A 17583-nucleotide genomic window follows, 5' to 3' on the forward strand; every position below is an offset into this window, starting at 1 on the left:
AATAAACGTACGGCTAACCTGAAGGTGAGTGATTATCGAAGCCTCGTAGTATCGAAGTATCGAACACCAGAAGCATCGCAAGCGCGTTGCCAACCCTACCTCCAATTCCATCCAGTAGCTCTGGTCATCTTATTCACCAACAGGAACATCTTCTTGATCTTCTGTAAGGTCGAGGTACTACTCCATTCGGGCTGCTCCATTTTTTGAGTAGAAAATTTCCTGCTGTGCCCTACCTCAGTTACTATATATCCTACTTATAACCTATGCCAGTGTCAAACTACATCCAGATTGCTTTTTCGTACTTGTGATGATTGATCATCAAACACTGTTCCAGACTTACGCACATATAATAGTAATAATAAAATAATGGCCCAAATACCCAGCCTACTTTATTTTGTTACATGTATTCATAGAATGTATTCTCGTCTTACATTAAATTAATCATCTTAAAGGCTTATTTAAATTGATTTTTTTATAAATAATTTTATATATGACATAGACCCTGTAGATATAAAAGTAACTAAACTCTAGTGGTTTACATCTATACTATCACATACACTAACTTTATATACATTAGTTTATATTTGACCCTTTTTTTTTTTTACCCAGAGGAAATCCCTAACGGATGCCTACAGCCCGGGGGAGCTGGAGGGTATGTCCGAGTCGCACGGACTAAAACCTCTGGGGTGTTCCTTCGACACGCCTGAACGGAATCACAGGGACACAGTTGCACTTCCGCGATACCGCTAGCGGTTGCCTTTCAAGCTCGACGCGATTCGTAACTCCTGAGAGGCTCCCTCGAACACTAAGGTCGCCTCCCTCCTCAGGACCGTGCAATGAGGACGATATATACCCCGATCTATCGCCCACTGGTCCGGCGTTACGGCGGCAGATTGGCCAAGTAGGCCCGGCGTCGCCGACCGCGCCTTCCGCGACGAATCAGGAGCGAGTTTGGATCTTGTTCTCGCTCCCGTTCTGCCGCTTCCTTCTGCAGCATAATGGAATTGCAGAAGGAGGAAACTGCTATCCATTTTTCCTCACTGTCGACCATAGCCCTGATTAAAGCCGACAGCGAGAGATCCAGCCCAACAACTGCCGATAAGGCGGCACGCTCTTTACTCCACGCTGGACACTCCGCGCGCGTGTGCTCCGCCGTGTCCTCGGCGCCGACGTCGCAGTGATGACACTCCGTCGTTGGTTCCCGCCCCAGCACTCGGCACAGGTAGCGGCCGAAGCAGCCATGCCCAGTCAATACCTGTGCCAAGTGGATTTATATTTGACCCTTCCAGAGTCATTTAAATTTTATTAACTACGTTTTTATCGATATAAATATTACACATTTAATATAAAACTTTCAGTATTTTATTGTATGCACATACAATAAAATACTATAAAATAAAATACTATAAAATATACATTTATTATAAGTACATTTTGCCTTTATGTATTCAGATAAAATCGGTCTTATACAATATTATGCTTCGATTTGAATTAGAAATATCGCCTCAAATTATAGTAGTGATAAATAAATCACCGAAAAACACTTAATAGATAAGGTAGGGAAAATATAAGCACGCTACGCGTAATAGTAGGTATAGTTGTATATGAGTATATAAGTACCTGTGTGCCTAACCTACCTACGACTGTTACAAGCAATTGACATCATTCGTCTGAAAAAACGGCAAGACTACATGTACCTATGTTTTGTTGAGGAAACTAGTAAATAAATTTATAATGCTTAAATAATACACATTTTAAATAAGATCATATTATATTTCAAAGGACACAAATTTGTCCAATTAATCCTAATTTTCAACAACCTAGAATACAACATCTTTATTGTACACAAAACTTAAACATTATTTTAATTTGTTTTGTAATATTTAAATAAAAGCATACATTTTACTTATAAATATATATAAAAAATTAGTGCAGAGCAATTAAATCCATTACTGCGTGGCACACGCGCCGCTGAAACGTACACGGGCGGTGGCCGCCACCCTACCACGACCACCGAACGGTCACTCGATCCCTCTCTCAAAACATAATCGGACGACTACACTCCTGTTTCAAGGAAACTCCTTTATTCCACAGACGTTTTATTTAACGAATTAACGACTATATCGTAGAATGCCAACGATTAACTCGAACAAGTGTTAAGTTTGTGAATATATAATTAAAATAGGGCGATCGTTGCAAGAAATGCTTTTATTTTGGCGGCAAATTTTCGCCACTCATTGTTATTTTAATTGCAATATTCGATGTCAAATTAATTTGAGTGCTTAGTTGTGACTATCTGTACATTTTTGAGTGTAATTTTTCATGACTACTGAAGAGCCAATGGCCGCTGCGGCTGTGGTAAGTAATAATTGTATTAAAATTATTACTAATAACTTTAATATTTTTATGTTTATTATGAAAAGGTGACCGTGAATATCATAAAACATATCACAATTTGAATAGGCCCTACAATCTTATTATCAAATACGTTTATTATTTTTAAACATTTCCAATATATTAATTTTTAATTAAAGAGTTAATAAATTGCAAGTATGTACTTTTATTTTATATTCAAACAGTTTTAAAAAAAGATAATTTAAAAGGACGACGCAGTCATAAGTTAATTTAGAGTTAGGTAAGTCAAAATATTTGCTTTGGAAAAATTCTTTCTTGACTTCAAATAACCCTGAATGAATCATATTATTCATAAATTATATGCAAATTATGTTATAAGTTTTAAGTATCGAAAATAAATAATTCTGTAGAAAATCGTGACTACAGTTACTTAGTCATGCGGCTAGGGTTGAACTCGTTAAGCTTATCTAGTTGATCTTAAATGAATAAACCCTAACCGAATATATGTTGACTTAAAATCAATATAAAGATGAAGAAAAACTTTCCAACTATAGATACCGTGAACTTGTTTGTGGGATTACAAAACTGTAACTAACTGACTTGTATTTATGTGCCGTGTTAATTTCTTGAGATTTGTATAGTAAAAACTTTCATACCTGTTAATTACAGTAATAATTTAACACTAATTACTACCTAATTTTATTGCGAATTATTACTTACTGATACTAATCTTGGGTTACTAATACTAAGCACATAATACTACATAATTAAAAATTATAATTTTTCTTTATGATTTCATAACATGTATAGTTTTAAGTTATAGGTACTTTCATCTGATGACATAGTGACTTAGTTGCATACATACTTAAAGTACTAGTAAATATATATTGGCAAGCGTATGATTAATGTTTTCATGAATGAAAGTTATCCATCACATGCGTAGTATCTATCAGTTGATAAATGGAGTAGGCGCAACGCGAGGCGTCCAGTCGACGGCCGAGTGGTCCCGCGTTATGTCGCGTCGTGTAACTAGACCGCGCCAACGCCTTCGTCCTCAGGTCGCTCCGGAACCCACGCCGGCACCGGAACCGGCACCGGCTCCTGAGCCGGACCAGCAGCCACCTTCCGATGACGAGAAATCGAATGACTGGCGTCCATCGCGACCGGCTTCTCCGCCTCAGAGGCAGGATGACATCTCTGAAGGTTCGGAGGCCACAGCGCGCCCGGTGAGACCGGAACCGACAAGCCGCTATGCGAATCTTAACTATTGGAAAGCGAGAAGGGTCACATTTTACAGAAATGGAGATCCTTTCCATCCTGGCGTCGAGTTTCGATTCAAACTGGGTAGAGATTTAGTTTCCATGGATGCGTTACTCGATAGATTATCTGAAAGGCTGGAACTACCCAGAGGAGCAAGATTTATCTTCGGGATGGATGGCGACAGAAAGTATAGACTCGAAGAATTAGAGGACGGAGCGTCATACGTCGTTTCTTCGTACAAAACTTTTAAGGTAATTTTTATTCACATATTTCATTATTATACAGTAGTAATTAAATCTTTCTAGGTGACACAGTTTCTCGCGCCGCAAGAAACAAATTGTATAATTACAGCTATTTGAAGTTGTATATTTCTTTTATTTAATTAACCGTAACTATACATACCGTGCGTGATGTCAAACGATTTACGTTTAATTGTTTTAACTTAATAAGAATTTGCATACGCGACCCACATAATATAACCAATTTTTTTTTAATAGTTAACTTTTTTGAGGTAGCGTATGACTACCATGAAATTTTTTGACAGATCGTGCTTAGATAAACGATAGCTTTGGTCAGAGGTCGCGTCCTTGCGATGTGGGTCACAGGATAAGAGCCACGCACCGTCTCCGACATTTGCATTTTGATTGCGGATCAAACTTTATTCCGGTAGCTAATTGTTAACGAATTCCGGCAAAAGCTATAATTTAGTTTGGAACAGGAAATTATATTGAAACAATTATGCGGACTGTTTGATTATAAAAGCGAATAAAGAAAGTGAGCTGGTTTATATGTTTAGGATTAGTAATTGATTTGATCGTATTATAGATTATAACGAAGTAAGTTAAGGTAGTTATTGTATAATAGGCCTCTCATAGTTTTTGATTAAACGTAAGTAAACGTAGGCTTAATTAATTGAATATTCCTTACAATTGAACGTCTACGTTGTACATAGAGCAAACTTGGCAACGACATCGAACCGAGGGCAATGCACCACCTTGCACTTAATATGCACCAAGGCAATTCAACGCGTATTAACTGTACACGGAATAAAAAAAAATAAACAATTTTTAATAATAAAATAGTTTTAAAGAAATTAAATAAATCTTCTTTCTATAAGTCAATTTAACAAAACTAGTAATATGTACTAATATATTCTATTTCATTTAAATTAAATTCAAAATATTATAAAAGATAATTTAAAAAACAATTCATCAACAACATTTAATAAAAACGTAGATATTAACACGTATTTCTGCAGTACAATGTTGATTAATCCCCTCATATTAAACTGTTTATTTTTCTTTCCACAAAAGATTAATGAACAAAAATTAACACATTGAGTATTACACGACATAAACTAATGACTAAAACGATTTCTTCACAACAATCTTAACATATCTCTAAAATAAAGTTCACTTAATTATACCTCTGCAAAATTATAATCTGTCATAAGCTTTATCGAGGAAAGCTTGAATAAATGAATAAGTAAACAGAGGAGGCAGTGGCACCGGGTCGTTTGTTTTCAAGTTTTTTTGTAGTTTTTACATTGAGCGAGTGAGGTATTCACGCAATCTGAAATCTTTTAAGCTTCCGTCATATGTATGATAATTAACAGACTTCTGTTGTATTATAATAAAATCATATCTAATTATTGTTTCGATTACAATTGTATCTAAATATATTATTTGACAATAACTTTATATAAATTTTAGATATTTGTAAAAAGACATAACTACATTACAAAAATTTACTTCTAAATAATTGTGATAATTACACCAATGGCATTGTTTCACCTATTATTATTTCACCTAGGTAAGTGTGTTTATTTAAATCGTGTTTTAATGTTGGATCGATGGCGTTTGTTATGCGAGTTTACGATTATAAATTTATAGATTTACAAATACGATGTTAAAAAAGACATTTAGTGTATACTAATTATGTTATAACTTTAATAGTTAATTACCAAATATATAAAAGCAACAACCTAGAAAATACTCACCGACTACTGACCGTTTTGCCAATACGGTAATAAAATAAGTCTAGATATTGTATTAAATATTTCTTTTTTATAATTTTATGAACTCTACGTAGTAAAAAATTGTATAATATTACAAAATTTCAATTATCATACCAAAGTACACATAAAAAATATATAAATTTTATCTGACACTATACATTCATGAAGTAAAAATTTAACAATTTGTGCAATGAGTATTTTTTTTTAAATCTGCGTGTGTAGTAATAAATAAAAAGCTGAAGTTTTTACTACTTCAAGAGTTACAACTTTTTACTGTGGCAAACGTCATAAAAATTGCAAGAATAGCTACTGTTTTAAAGTATAAGACGATAATAAAGAATATAATTTATACCCAATTAAAACAATACTAAACTAGAATTTCGTAGCTACGTAGCGCATTGTAGAAGTGAAACACTATGTGTCGCCGTAGCACAGCGTAGCAACGTAAATGCGAGGTGCACGTCCAACGATTATATAAGAAACTACGAGATCTATTTGAAAAATTACAAAAACAGTAGGAAATATTGTATGTATTATTAGTTAGAAAATACATACGTAGAGAAAATATGTAGCTTGTTTCATATCACAATATGACTCTCTGTGAGAGTTGCTGTCAATTGAAAGGCGGGAGCTACAACAAGAGTCATCTCGTTATACTAAATTTAACTAATTTGCTATTCGTAAGCTGCAGGGATAAACACCCACAAATCCAAATATCTATATATAGCGGATATCGTGCCCGCAGTTTTTAATATTAATCGAATTTTTCAACATTTCCATCAAACATTCCTACGATATAATCATTGTTTACTCCTAGTTATTACATCCGAATTTATATAAAATTATTGTTATTATTTTTGTTTTAATTTACTTCGTAAAATTGGAAGGTGGAAATTGACTTCTATTTTTTCTAGCCTGACCTAACTTCTTAAAATTGCACATATTTTTATTTTATATCCGTACACACGTACGCTATTATGGCTAAAATAAAAATGCGGCACTTTAACGACCTTATTTTTGTTAAGTCATTTTAATAACTAATACTTATTGAAAAGGTACTTAAGGATTATTTTTGTAGCTAATAATATACTAAGTAATTTTCAATTTGCTGTAGCAAACCACGACAAGCGAATGGCGACTTATCTAGTCGCTTGTGTCGATTATATTTTTTATCTATTTAGGTGTGACACAGGAGTTATTTCGTACATTGGAGCGTCTACAAAATGTTGTTATACGCTTTATTTTTGGTTTACGTAAATATGATCGCATCTCCCAGTTTCGTACTAAACTCAAGTGGCTCCCTATCCACCTTCGCCGTGATATGTACATCCTTTCTTTCCTTTATAAAACACATTACGATCAAAAGTCTCCTCCTTACCTTCGATCCCGTTTCAAATTGCTTCCTACCCCACATGCTCTAGACGTTCTTGCATAACAACAATGCTTGAAGTTCCTAGGCATAACACCAACTTCCGATTAAATTCCTTTTCTGTACGCGCTACTAACCTTTGGAATAATCACCCAAAATTCATTCCCCTTATTCTCCCAAAAATAACCCCTTAATCCCCCCCTCATAACTTAGGGGTATGTAAAATAGACTTTGGCCGATTCTCAGACCTACCTACCGACCTACTAAAATATGTCCAGCCGTTTCGGAGGAGTTTTGTAACTAACATTGTTACACGAGAATTTTATATATGGGGCTAGGTCCCGGCCAGCGGCCAAGAGGGGCAAGGCACCCACACTTACGGGCGCCAGAGCAGCTCTGAGAGAGCGTGTGGAGAAAGACCGGGAGAACGAGTTCGAGGCGTCCCTCCTCAAGAGAGTATACAGGAAGGAGAAGGTGGTGGGGGGTCACATGGAGGAGACCCCTATCGAGTTGGACGATATCGAGAACCGGGGGGCCGAGGAGCTGAGGGTGGCTTCTGAGGCCAACCTCAATTTAATCCTCGGCCTGACTGGGAAGTCGGTCAACCTGAAGGGGGGTTATGCCGCCAAAATTAGAAGGGCCGCCGGCGCCATTAGGGACATGCTGGAGTCCCTTGTGGGCCCGCAACGTGACGGACGAAGTCCAAAGACTGAAGGCGGACATCTGTCGGCTCACTCGGGAGCTGGAACTGAGCCGTGAGGAGGTGCGGGCTTACAGACGGGAGTTCGAGGACAGCCGCAAAAAGGTGGCTGAATCCACGAGTGCAAAGGAGCCTGCCGACTTAATGCAGGACATAGCTGTTATGGTCGGCAACATTGTGGACGACCGCATGGCGGCTCTTCAGCTCCCTGCTGCCCCTCCTTGCGGCACCCCAATGGCTAGGGACAGCAGACCACTGGCGCGAGCTACAAGGGCCACCAGTGCGAATAAGAACCGAATGACGGCGGCCTCTAGCGCTAGCGTGGGTGCCCAATTAGACTCGGAGGAGCCCCTCACCCTTCCCCTAGCATCGAGCAAGGGAAAGGGGAAGGGAAAAGACAAAGGAAAGGGAAAGGTTAAGGAGGTGGAGTGGACTACGTTCGGTCCCTCCACCTCAAAGCAAGCGGCCACTCAACGGAAGGAGGGAGAGGTGGCCATACCCCATGAGGAGCCGAGGGCAAGCTGGACGGAAGTCGTCCGCCGAAAATCGGCGGCGAACAAACGGACAGCTTCAGCGCCGCCGGCGAAGAATCCGGTGACAAAAAAAACGGCAGCCTCAACGCCGCCGGCCAAGAAGGAGACCCCGAAGCCTAGGCTGGCGCTCCCTCGCTCTGCGGCCGTAATTATTAAGTTACGGCCGGAGGCAGTAGCCAGGGGGGCCACGTACGGGTCGACATTGCTTAAGGCCGAGAGCAATATCGACCTCAACGAGCTGGGAATAAGCCCGCTTCGAATTCGCCAGTCGGCGACCGGGGCGCGACTTATCGAGGTGACCGGCTCCACGTGTGGGGAGAAGGCCGATGCCCTCGCCGCTCGTCTAAAGGAGGCCTTGGCTGAGGAGGTGGAGGTGCTCCGGCCTGAGAAGCGGGCAGAGATGCGAATCTCAGGCCTGAGCGACGCGGTCACAGCGGAGCGCTTGGCTACTGCGGTGGCGAAGGAGGGGGGCTGTTCTCCGGGACAAGTCCACGTGAGAAACATTCGCGTAGGGCAAATGGGCTCGGGAACAGCCCACATTGAAGTTCCGGCAGCAGCAGGAAAAAAACTGCTGCAAGCCGGGAAAATAGCGGTGGGGTGGAGCAGGGGGGTCGTCCACCTCCTGCAGGCGCGTCCCAGGCACTGCTTCCGTTGTTTGGGACTAGGGCACGTCGGTGCCACGTGCCCAGCAGGCACTGACCGCAGCGCACTGTGCTATCGCTGCGGACAGGCTGGCCACAAAGCCGCCGGGTGCTCGGCCGCCGCTCGTTGCGCGGCGTGCGCGGACGCTGGCAGGCCGGCGGGCCACGTGATGGGGGGCATGGCGTGCAAACCCCCAATAACTCGCGGGAAGTTCCCCTCGCAGACATCCCAAGGGGGGAACCAAGTGGTGACAGCAGACGCTGAGATGGCCGAATAATGTCCGGGCATCTCAACGTCCTCCAGGCGAACGTCAACCACTGCGCTGGAGCCCAGGACCTTGTCTTGCAGTCCATGGCGGAGTGGTGTGTTGACGTCGCGATCGTCGCCGAACCATATGCCGTGCCTTCTTACCCACACTGGGCGGGAGACACCGAGGGCTTGGTGGCGATCGTGGTGAGGCCTGGAGCTGGACCCCCCCTTGTCATCAAGGCGAGGGGACATGGGTATGTGGCTGCGGTTCGGGGGGAGGTGGCTTTCGTCGGAGTCTACTTCTCCCCGAATCGTGACCTGGCGGCCCTGGAACGGTTTCTCGATGTTCTGGGGCCGCTGGTGGGGCAGCTAGCTCCCCTTCAGGTTTTCGTAGCCGGTGACCTCAATGCCAAGTCCACGGCTTGGGGAAATCCGGTTACGAACCCAAAAGGGAGGGAGGTGGAGGAGTGGGTGCTTGCTGCCGGACTATCCCTGCTCAATGTGGGGACAGTCCAGACGTGCGTGCGTTGGTCGGGAGGTTCCGTGGTAGACGTCACGTTTGCCACGCCAGCTATCGCACGCAGAGTGGAGGGGTGGAGGGTGGAAACGGAGGTGGAGACTCTCTCGGACCATCGATACATAAGGTTCGAGGTGTCTCCAGCTCCCGTCCGTCCGGCGTCATCGTCGTCGTCAACGTTGTTCAGGGGGTGTAGCCAGTTTCCACGCTGGGCACTCTCCAAGCTCAACCGGGAACTGGCAGAGGAGGCCGCAATCGTCGGCCGCTGGAGTCTCCCGCCATTGCTGGAGTTTGGGGTGGATGAGGCGGCTAACCGGCTCTGCGACACATTTACCGCTGTCTGCAGAGCGGCCATGCCGCGCGCGAAGCGTCTACCCCAACGGCGGGCGCTCTACTGGTGGTCGGCTGAGATAGCCGGTCTCCGGGCCGCCTGCAACGGGGCCAGGAGGCAATATACTCGGAGCAGGCGGAGACGCCCCCAGGACGTGGACAGGGACGACAGGCTGCGCAGGATCTACGTGGAGAAAAGGAAGATCCTGCAGCAGGCCATATGCCGAGCCAAGGAGGAGGCCTGGCTGGAGTTAGTTGGGGGTCTAGAGAGAGACCCCTGGGGCCGACCGTATAATTGGGCGCGGAACAAGCTCCGCGCCCAGTCGGCCCCCATCAGCGAAACGCTCCAGCCGGAGCAACTGGGAAGGATCGTCGGGGAACTCTTTCCCGACGAACCCGAGGGTTTCATGCCCCCCAGGATGGCTCGGCAGACGCCGGACGAGGAGGAGAGTGTTCCGCCACCCGTCACAGAGGCTGAAATGGAGGCAGCTCTGTCCCGCCTTCAGAGTAAGAAGAGGGCGCCGGGTCCAGACGGGGTGCACGGGAGAGTACTTGGGATCGCTCTCGGGCACCTCGGCGATAGCCTCCGGGAACTGTTTGACCGCTGCCTGCGGTCTGGCCAGTTCCCGGGGGCCTGGAAGGAGGGTCGGCTTTGCCTACTTCCTAAGGCAGGGCGGACCCCGGACTCGGCTTCGTCGGTGCGACCGGTGGTGTTGCTGAACGAAGCTGGGAAACTCTTGGAGAGAATAGTGGCTTCCCGGCTCGTTCAGCACCTGGAGGAGGGCTCGGGACCCGGACTCTCGGAATCCCAATTCGGGTTTCGAGCGCGCCGGTCGACCATCGACGCCCTCAAACGCCTACGGGCGGTGACGGGTGAAGCGGAACACAAGAGGGAGGTGGTGCTCGCGGTGTCGTTGGACATCGCGAACGCCTTCAACAGCCTCCCGCATGCAGTGATTCGGGAGGCACTCAAATTCTTCGGAGTACCCCCGTATCTAGGGAGGCTGCTGGAGGCGTACCTCTCCGATCGCAAAGTAGGCCTCGAACATCGGTCGGGGTCCGTGGAGTGGCGGCGGGTTGGCTGTGGTGTCCCACAGGGATCGGGGCTGGGCCCGATCCTGTGGGACATCGGATACGACTGGGTCCTGCGAGGCCGTCTCCTCCCCGGGATGGGTGTCATTTGCTACGCGGATGACACTCTCGTTTACTCCCGGGGACGAGACTATAAGGAGGCGGCGCGGCTGGCTGAGGTCGGACTCGACCTCGTGATCAGCCGCATAAAGAGTTTGGGGCTTCGTGTCAGAATTGAAAAGACCGAAGCCCTCCTCTTTCGCGGGACCGGACGCAAGGGACCCCCACCGGGGGCTACCCTGCAGATCGGAGAGGGGAGGGTCCGGATGAGCTCCCAAATGAAATATTTGGGGCTCATCCTTGACGGAGGGTGGACCTTCGGTCCACACTTCGCTATGGTGGGACCGAAGGTCGTGAAGGTGGCGAGTGCACTGGGCAGACCTCCCCCGAACCTCGGAGGACCCAGCGCTGCCTGCAGGCAGCTATATTCCGGAGTCTGCCGGAGTATGGTGACGTACGGTGCCCCGGTTTGGGCGGATCGCCTCACTGCGAAGAATAAGGCCGCACTGCGGTCGGCGCAGAAGATCATCGCGGTGAGGGTGATTCGGGGGTATCGTACGGTATCGTGGGCTGCAGCTACTGCTCTAGCTGGCGACCCCCCGTGGGAGCTCGTGGCGGAGGTCCTTGCCGAGACCTACTCATACGTCTCGGGTAGGAGGGCTCTCGGTGAGAACCTCACGTTGGACGGGATCCTACGGGTGCGCCGGATGGGGCAAGAAGCATTAATGCGGAGGTGGGGGGAGGACCTGTTGGAGCAGCCGTATGGCACTCGCGTAACGGCTGCCTTGCGCCCGGTCCTTGAGCGGTGGATGCGCCGTAAGCGCAAACCCCTCACCTTCCGTCTGACGCAGGTTCTCACCGGGCACGGCTGCTTTGGTGAATACTTGTGTCGGACGGCCCAAAGGGAGCCGACGACTGAATGTCACGATTGTGGCGCGGCGGTGGACTCTGCCCAGCACACCCTCGAGGTGTGCCCGAGATGGGCGGCGCTACGTCGCGATCTGACGACAGTCCTCGGAGGGGACTTGTCACTACCGAGCGTTATCACCGCGATGCTCGGTGACGACGAGTCCTGGAAGGCGATGGTCTCCTTCTGCGAGACAGTAATGTCCCAGAAGGAGAACGACGAGCGGATGAGAGAGGGGGCCGCCGACGAGGCCTCCGTCCGCAGGCGACGAACGGGGGTGCGTAGGAGGCGCTACTTAATGCGTCTCCAGTAACGCCCCTGTGCCCATGTCGGGCCGGGATGGGAACCCGGTCCTGCTAGACATGGCGTCGTCGGGATTGTTCAGAGGTGAGCCGGACAGTCCCATGGAGGAGAAGTCTGGTCTTTTCGCCGAGGCCAGCCTGTCGCTGGAGGGATCCTGTTGCCTGCAGTTCCGGGACCCTCCAATTAAAGCGGCTGAAGGCTCCCGCAGGGGTTTTGGTCGGTAGTGCACCCCCAAGTGCTAAGCCGACATACGGTCTAGGAATGCCTACCCGGGCATCCTGGATATTGTTACGTGTTAGGGTTCGAAGGATTTGGAGAGAAAGACCTGCTGACTCTTTTCAAGACTTTATTCACTAGCACTAGGTCCAACACAAAGCACTAGGTTCAAACACTAAGCACTAAGTTCAAACACTAAGCACTCACAATGTCCTCAGTCGTAGCCAATGTCGTAGGTTTCGCTGGTACCACTCTTGATCACTAGTTTTCACTCTTGAAGTCGCCTCGAAGATCGCTCAAACTGAACTGTACTCGCTCGCCTCGCTGCGGCTATTTATATCGGCCGAGACGAGGCCCAGACCATTCTGGAAAGTTCGCGCATGTACCCGGTTTTCGAGACTATACTTCTATATAGTTCCACAGTAGTACCTCTAACGCCATCTAGTATTGAGTAGAGAGTTTCATGCGGTCTCTGTATTTGCGTGGTTTCAATGGTTGCCGCTAGATGGCGCTAGTTTCTTTGTGTGTCCTTAACACTACTCCCCTCTTAGAGATGCTCGTCCCGAGCATCGTTGTTACTGCCATGGTAACGCGCCAGACGGTCTATGTGTACCACTTTGAATGTCCCTCTTGGTTGCTTTTGAATCCTGTAAGTCACATCATTCAGTCGGGTAACCACTTTGTATGGACCGTCCCACTTGGTCTGCAACTTTGGCGATTTCCCTTTCCGGCGGGTTGGGTTATGCAGCCACACCAGTGACCCTTCCTTGAAGCCGCTCGTGTTCGATTTCTGGTCGTATCTGGTTTTCATGTTCTCGCTTGAATGTAACCCATTCTCCCGAACCAAGGCGTGTATATAGCGCATTTTTTCCCTTAAATCGCTGACATAGTCTTGTACGGTATTTGGTCCCTCCGGTGCCCCTCCAGTCAATAGGTCTACTGGTATTCGTAATTCTCTACCGTAATTGACATACGCCGGGGTAGCTTTTATGCACCCGTAAATGGGTTACCCTGCGATATCAAAAAAAAAAAAAAAAAAGAATTTTATATATAAGATATGTATGTTTTATGTATTTATGTAGATGTATGGGTGTATGTCTATGTATATGTATGTATGTATATGTAGTGAGTGTATTTTATATGTTTTTTTATTCTTCTATTCCTACATCATCTCTAACTACCATGGATAGACTAGAAGAGATTTCTTTTAGGGATAAGTTTGCCCTTGCCAACTTCGTATATTATAATGACTATTGTATAATTACTTAGTGCAATAAAGAACATAATAATATATTATTCTATATTATTCTAATATACAATCTTTTTAACCGACTTCAAAAAAAGGAGGAGGTTACTCAATTCAACCGTATATATGTTTTTTTTAATGTATATTCGGGGATAACTCCGTCGTTTATGGACCGATTTCGATAATTCTATTTTTGTTGGAAAGGAGATATCCCTAGTTTGGTACCATGATAAGGAAACCAGGATCTGATAATGGGATCCCCGAGAAATCGAGGGAAACTCTCGAAAATCCGCATAACTTTTTACTGGGTGCACCGTTTTTGATGGTTTTTTATTTAATCGAAAGCCGATGTTTATCATGTGGTCATATTTAAATTTCATTGAGATCTGATTACAACTTTTGGAGTAATATTTGATAATGCGTATTTACTTGACATTTTTTTTGTCTACCTACGTTGTATTACTTGTCGATATAATTGAAGTCGGTTTTGCTTCGTTTGCCTGCAAACATAATTATTCTTACCGAATATAAAAAAGAATACACAAGACAAACATCAACTATCGACTAAAAGAAGAATCATCAAAATCGGTACACCCAGTAAATGCTATGAGGTATAATACAACGTAGAGTGGCGAACAAACAGCCAAGTAAATACGCATTATTAGATACAGCTCGAAAATTACTTGTCAAATCTCGATTAAATGTAAATGAAACTACATGAAAACACCACCTTTCGATCAAAAAAAGAATCATCATCATTAAACCACACATTTAAAAATACAGGCAAATTGAGAACCTCCTTTTTTGAAGTTGGTTAAAAATATGAACACGCTCTAACAAATACATTAACACAATTAGTCGTATTCATATAAATTTACTTTGAAAACTTTTCAAAAGAAAAAGGAAGGTAATAGGTATGACGAATTAAGCACATTAATGAAAGATTTTTTCTATTTGCGTGATTAAAAGTTTATTTATCACATCATAAAGACTTACGACAAATTCGCATTTTATATCCTCTACCTCCATATTATCAACATTGTTTGAACTAGAAACTTACGATTTAATTCATATCTGGGGGCACGGTAGTGCCCCCGCCAAGACGAGCCAAAAAAAAAAAAACGAAAAGCACTACCTATCTTTTCTCGAAGCGCTTCGTCGTTTTTTTGAACCCTCATAACTTGGGTTTGGATTATACCAGATAAACAAAATTTTGGGGATATGATGTCAATAGCGGACTTATTAAACATATAAAGTTTCAATTGCATAGCTTTTATACTTTAGATTTTATTGATATCTAAAAAACCCCGATTTCGTCACTCACTGATGATCATCAAAATTCATAGTGTACTTCCTGAAGTCCCAGAAAGCTGAAATTTGGTATGTAAGCTAGTATTAGTACACAAACAACAAAAAAATTCTAAAACTTGGAACTTTTACCCCCCAACCCCTTAAACTAGGAGATGGAAGTTTGTATGAGACTTCCGCAAATTTTGATGCTAGAGGTCTGAAAATGGATATGGGACTCCTTGTTATTAATAATAATAATAAAATACATAAAAAATAAAAATCGGTTATTAGTTTATGTCGAAAATTTACATTTTGTAATTTTGGTATTTAAATTTTGGCGGAGGTCACCGTTTGCATATCAGTTCAACATAAAATCAAAAACAGCGTGCTTAAACCGAATATTGTGAAGATTGGATGATATTTATGGTATAAAATGTGTTGGAGGTAAAATGCAACTATAATATTGTCATAAGCAACTTACAAAAAGAAGTGAAATCCCACCAAAAACATTTTCATGTAAAATGTTGCCAAGACGAGATCATATGGCTCGCATTGTCAAAAAGTTATTAGATCTCATGTAGAGCCAAGCTTCTAACTCTACACGCCCTAACTCTACAGACCCTAACTTTACAAACTCTACACCTTAGTAAAAATATGTGGCTTGGCCGTTTCGTTACTACCGGCTGCCGATGTTGTAGATGACGACTTTCCTGTCTCATTTATATATATATATATTCTCTTTTTATTTTTATTTGTAATATATGTATATCAATTATTCTTCTTCTTTTTATTTTTTCTTTAATAGAACTATTGTATAACAGAAAAGTAATAAACAGTGAATAAATTTTTCACCTTACGCCCACGGAAACGACCAAGCCACATATTTTGACTAAGGTGTAGAGTTTGTAAAGTTAGGGTCTGTAGAGTTAGGGCGTGTAGAGTTAGAAGCTTGGCTCTACATGAGATCTAATAACTTTTTGACAATGCGAGCCATATGATCTCGTCTTGGCAACATTTTACATGAAAATGTTTTTGGTGGGATAATAATTACAAAGTAAACAAAAATGTATTGTGTTTGGATCTAACGAAAATGCATAAGTTGCACTTTCGTATAGACAGTAGTATCGACTGGGTGTCGAAATTAGGGATATAGGTCAGTATTGAATAGTGTTTAAAGGCGAGTGCATGATATGGCAAAATTACAAGGAAGTTGGACGTTTAAGCTAGCTTAACTTATTGCGTATACATTTTATTATATAATGTAGATGTATGATCTTTACGTAATATCCGAAATATTTCTAAATTATTCACTTACGATTTCCTTTAAATACAAATTTATTTCTTAATGCTCTGAAGCAACAAAGAAATGTCACAATACAACCTTTATTTTATTTGAATTATATTTACCTTTTTTTCTTAATAGTAAAACAGATACGACGACTAGCCCGTTGGCGCAGTTTGTAGTGGCCTTGTTTTCTGCTCCGAGGGTTGTGGGTTCGATTCCCACCCCGAGTCTGGGTGTAATACAAATATTTATTTATGTATTTATATATTATGTATTATTTATAAGTATGTTTATCGAAAAAAAAATATGTAGCTATATACCAGTCGGCTGTTACCTATAACACAAGCATTAAGCTGCTTACTTTAGGAACAGACGACCGTGTGTGTATTGTGTAAATATTTATTTATTTATTTATTTAAAAAAAAAAGATAAATTATTAAACTTTCGTACTTTCGGAGGTGTAAAAGGCGCTCGTGTCTACAATTCATTAACATTACGATCATGCCAAGAAATCCAACGATTTATATAATTAGATCAAGGTTCAATACTTTGTTCCAACCTTCGCCTAATTTTAGTTAATTTTTATAATGCGTAATCCTGAATAAGCTTATCGGGTCGCGTGTCGCTTGAAAGCCTTTCCTCAATATTTAGCACGAGAAACCTCCATAAAAGTCTTAATTGTGCAGGGTCTCGATACACATCGGCTTTGTACCATAGGTTTGGTAAGGGTTGCGTGGATAAGCCGAGAGTGACCTTGGTCGCCGTCCAGCCCCCGCCGCGCCAAAGCGGTATTCAAATCTATATAGTGTTTGGATACGAACCGAACTATGCGCATTTACTGCCGTACTAATTAATACTCTATTTCCTTTGGATAAGGTTCTTTATACAGTTGGATATGAAGAGGTTAGGTCGTTTTGTATTTTACAAGTAGAACTTTGTTTTGTTGGTGCGGATTCATCAGCTGTTGGAGTCGGGTCTAGTACCCTATATGACGGCTCGAAACGAGGACGTATCTTTAAAATTATTTTAACAATAATAGATAAGTTATAGATATAAAGTGAAAGTGTCTTCGTAGTGATAGTGTGATGAATAACAATATTATTTAATACTGGTTCACACGATTTCACAAATTTGTGATAGTATTAATTGTTTGTTAGTAGTAATTGTCATTATTATGCTATCCAATTTTTACAAATTTTATTTTTAGTTTCAAAATGTTTTAGAATTTTCCTT

At 43.2% G+C, this 17583-nt stretch overlaps 2 protein-coding genes across 2 annotated transcripts in view; one reads left to right on the forward strand and one right to left on the reverse strand.

Moving 5' to 3' along the window:
* Positions 1–880: 880 nt before the first annotated feature.
* On the reverse strand, positions 881–3218 carry LOC123653876. Its single transcript, XM_045589853.1, has 2 exons — positions 3183–3218; positions 881–1255 (listed from the first exon to the last, which is right to left on the reverse strand). Exons 1-2 carry the CDS (start codon positions 3216–3218, stop codon positions 881–883), a joined length of 411 nt encoding a protein of 136 aa, XP_045445809.1.
* A 150-nt stretch (positions 3219–3368) lies between these two features.
* LOC123653697 (echinoderm microtubule-associated protein-like CG42247) overlaps positions 3369–17583 on the forward strand; it is a 35123-nt gene continuing 20908 nt past the window's right edge. The window contains exon 1 of the mRNA XM_045589689.1: positions 3369–3866. Within this exon, the coding sequence (XP_045445645.1) occupies positions 3369–3866 (498 nt within the window). The remainder of the gene's footprint in view (positions 3867–17583) is intronic.

The sequence above is a fragment of the Melitaea cinxia genome, chromosome 5 (genome assembly GCF_905220565.1).
Source record: "Melitaea cinxia chromosome 5, ilMelCinx1.1, whole genome shotgun sequence".
Classification (NCBI taxonomy): Eukaryota; Metazoa; Arthropoda; class Insecta; order Lepidoptera; family Nymphalidae; genus Melitaea; species Melitaea cinxia.

Coding starts and splice junctions, on each gene's coding strand:
- LOC123653876 (XM_045589853.1), bottom strand. CDS start 3,218: ATGTATGCAACTAAGTCACTATGTCATCAGATGAAA. Junction 1,256..3,182: donor CACTATGTCATCAGATGAAA/GTACCTATAACT, acceptor CACTTGGCACAG/GTATTGACTGGGCATGGCTG.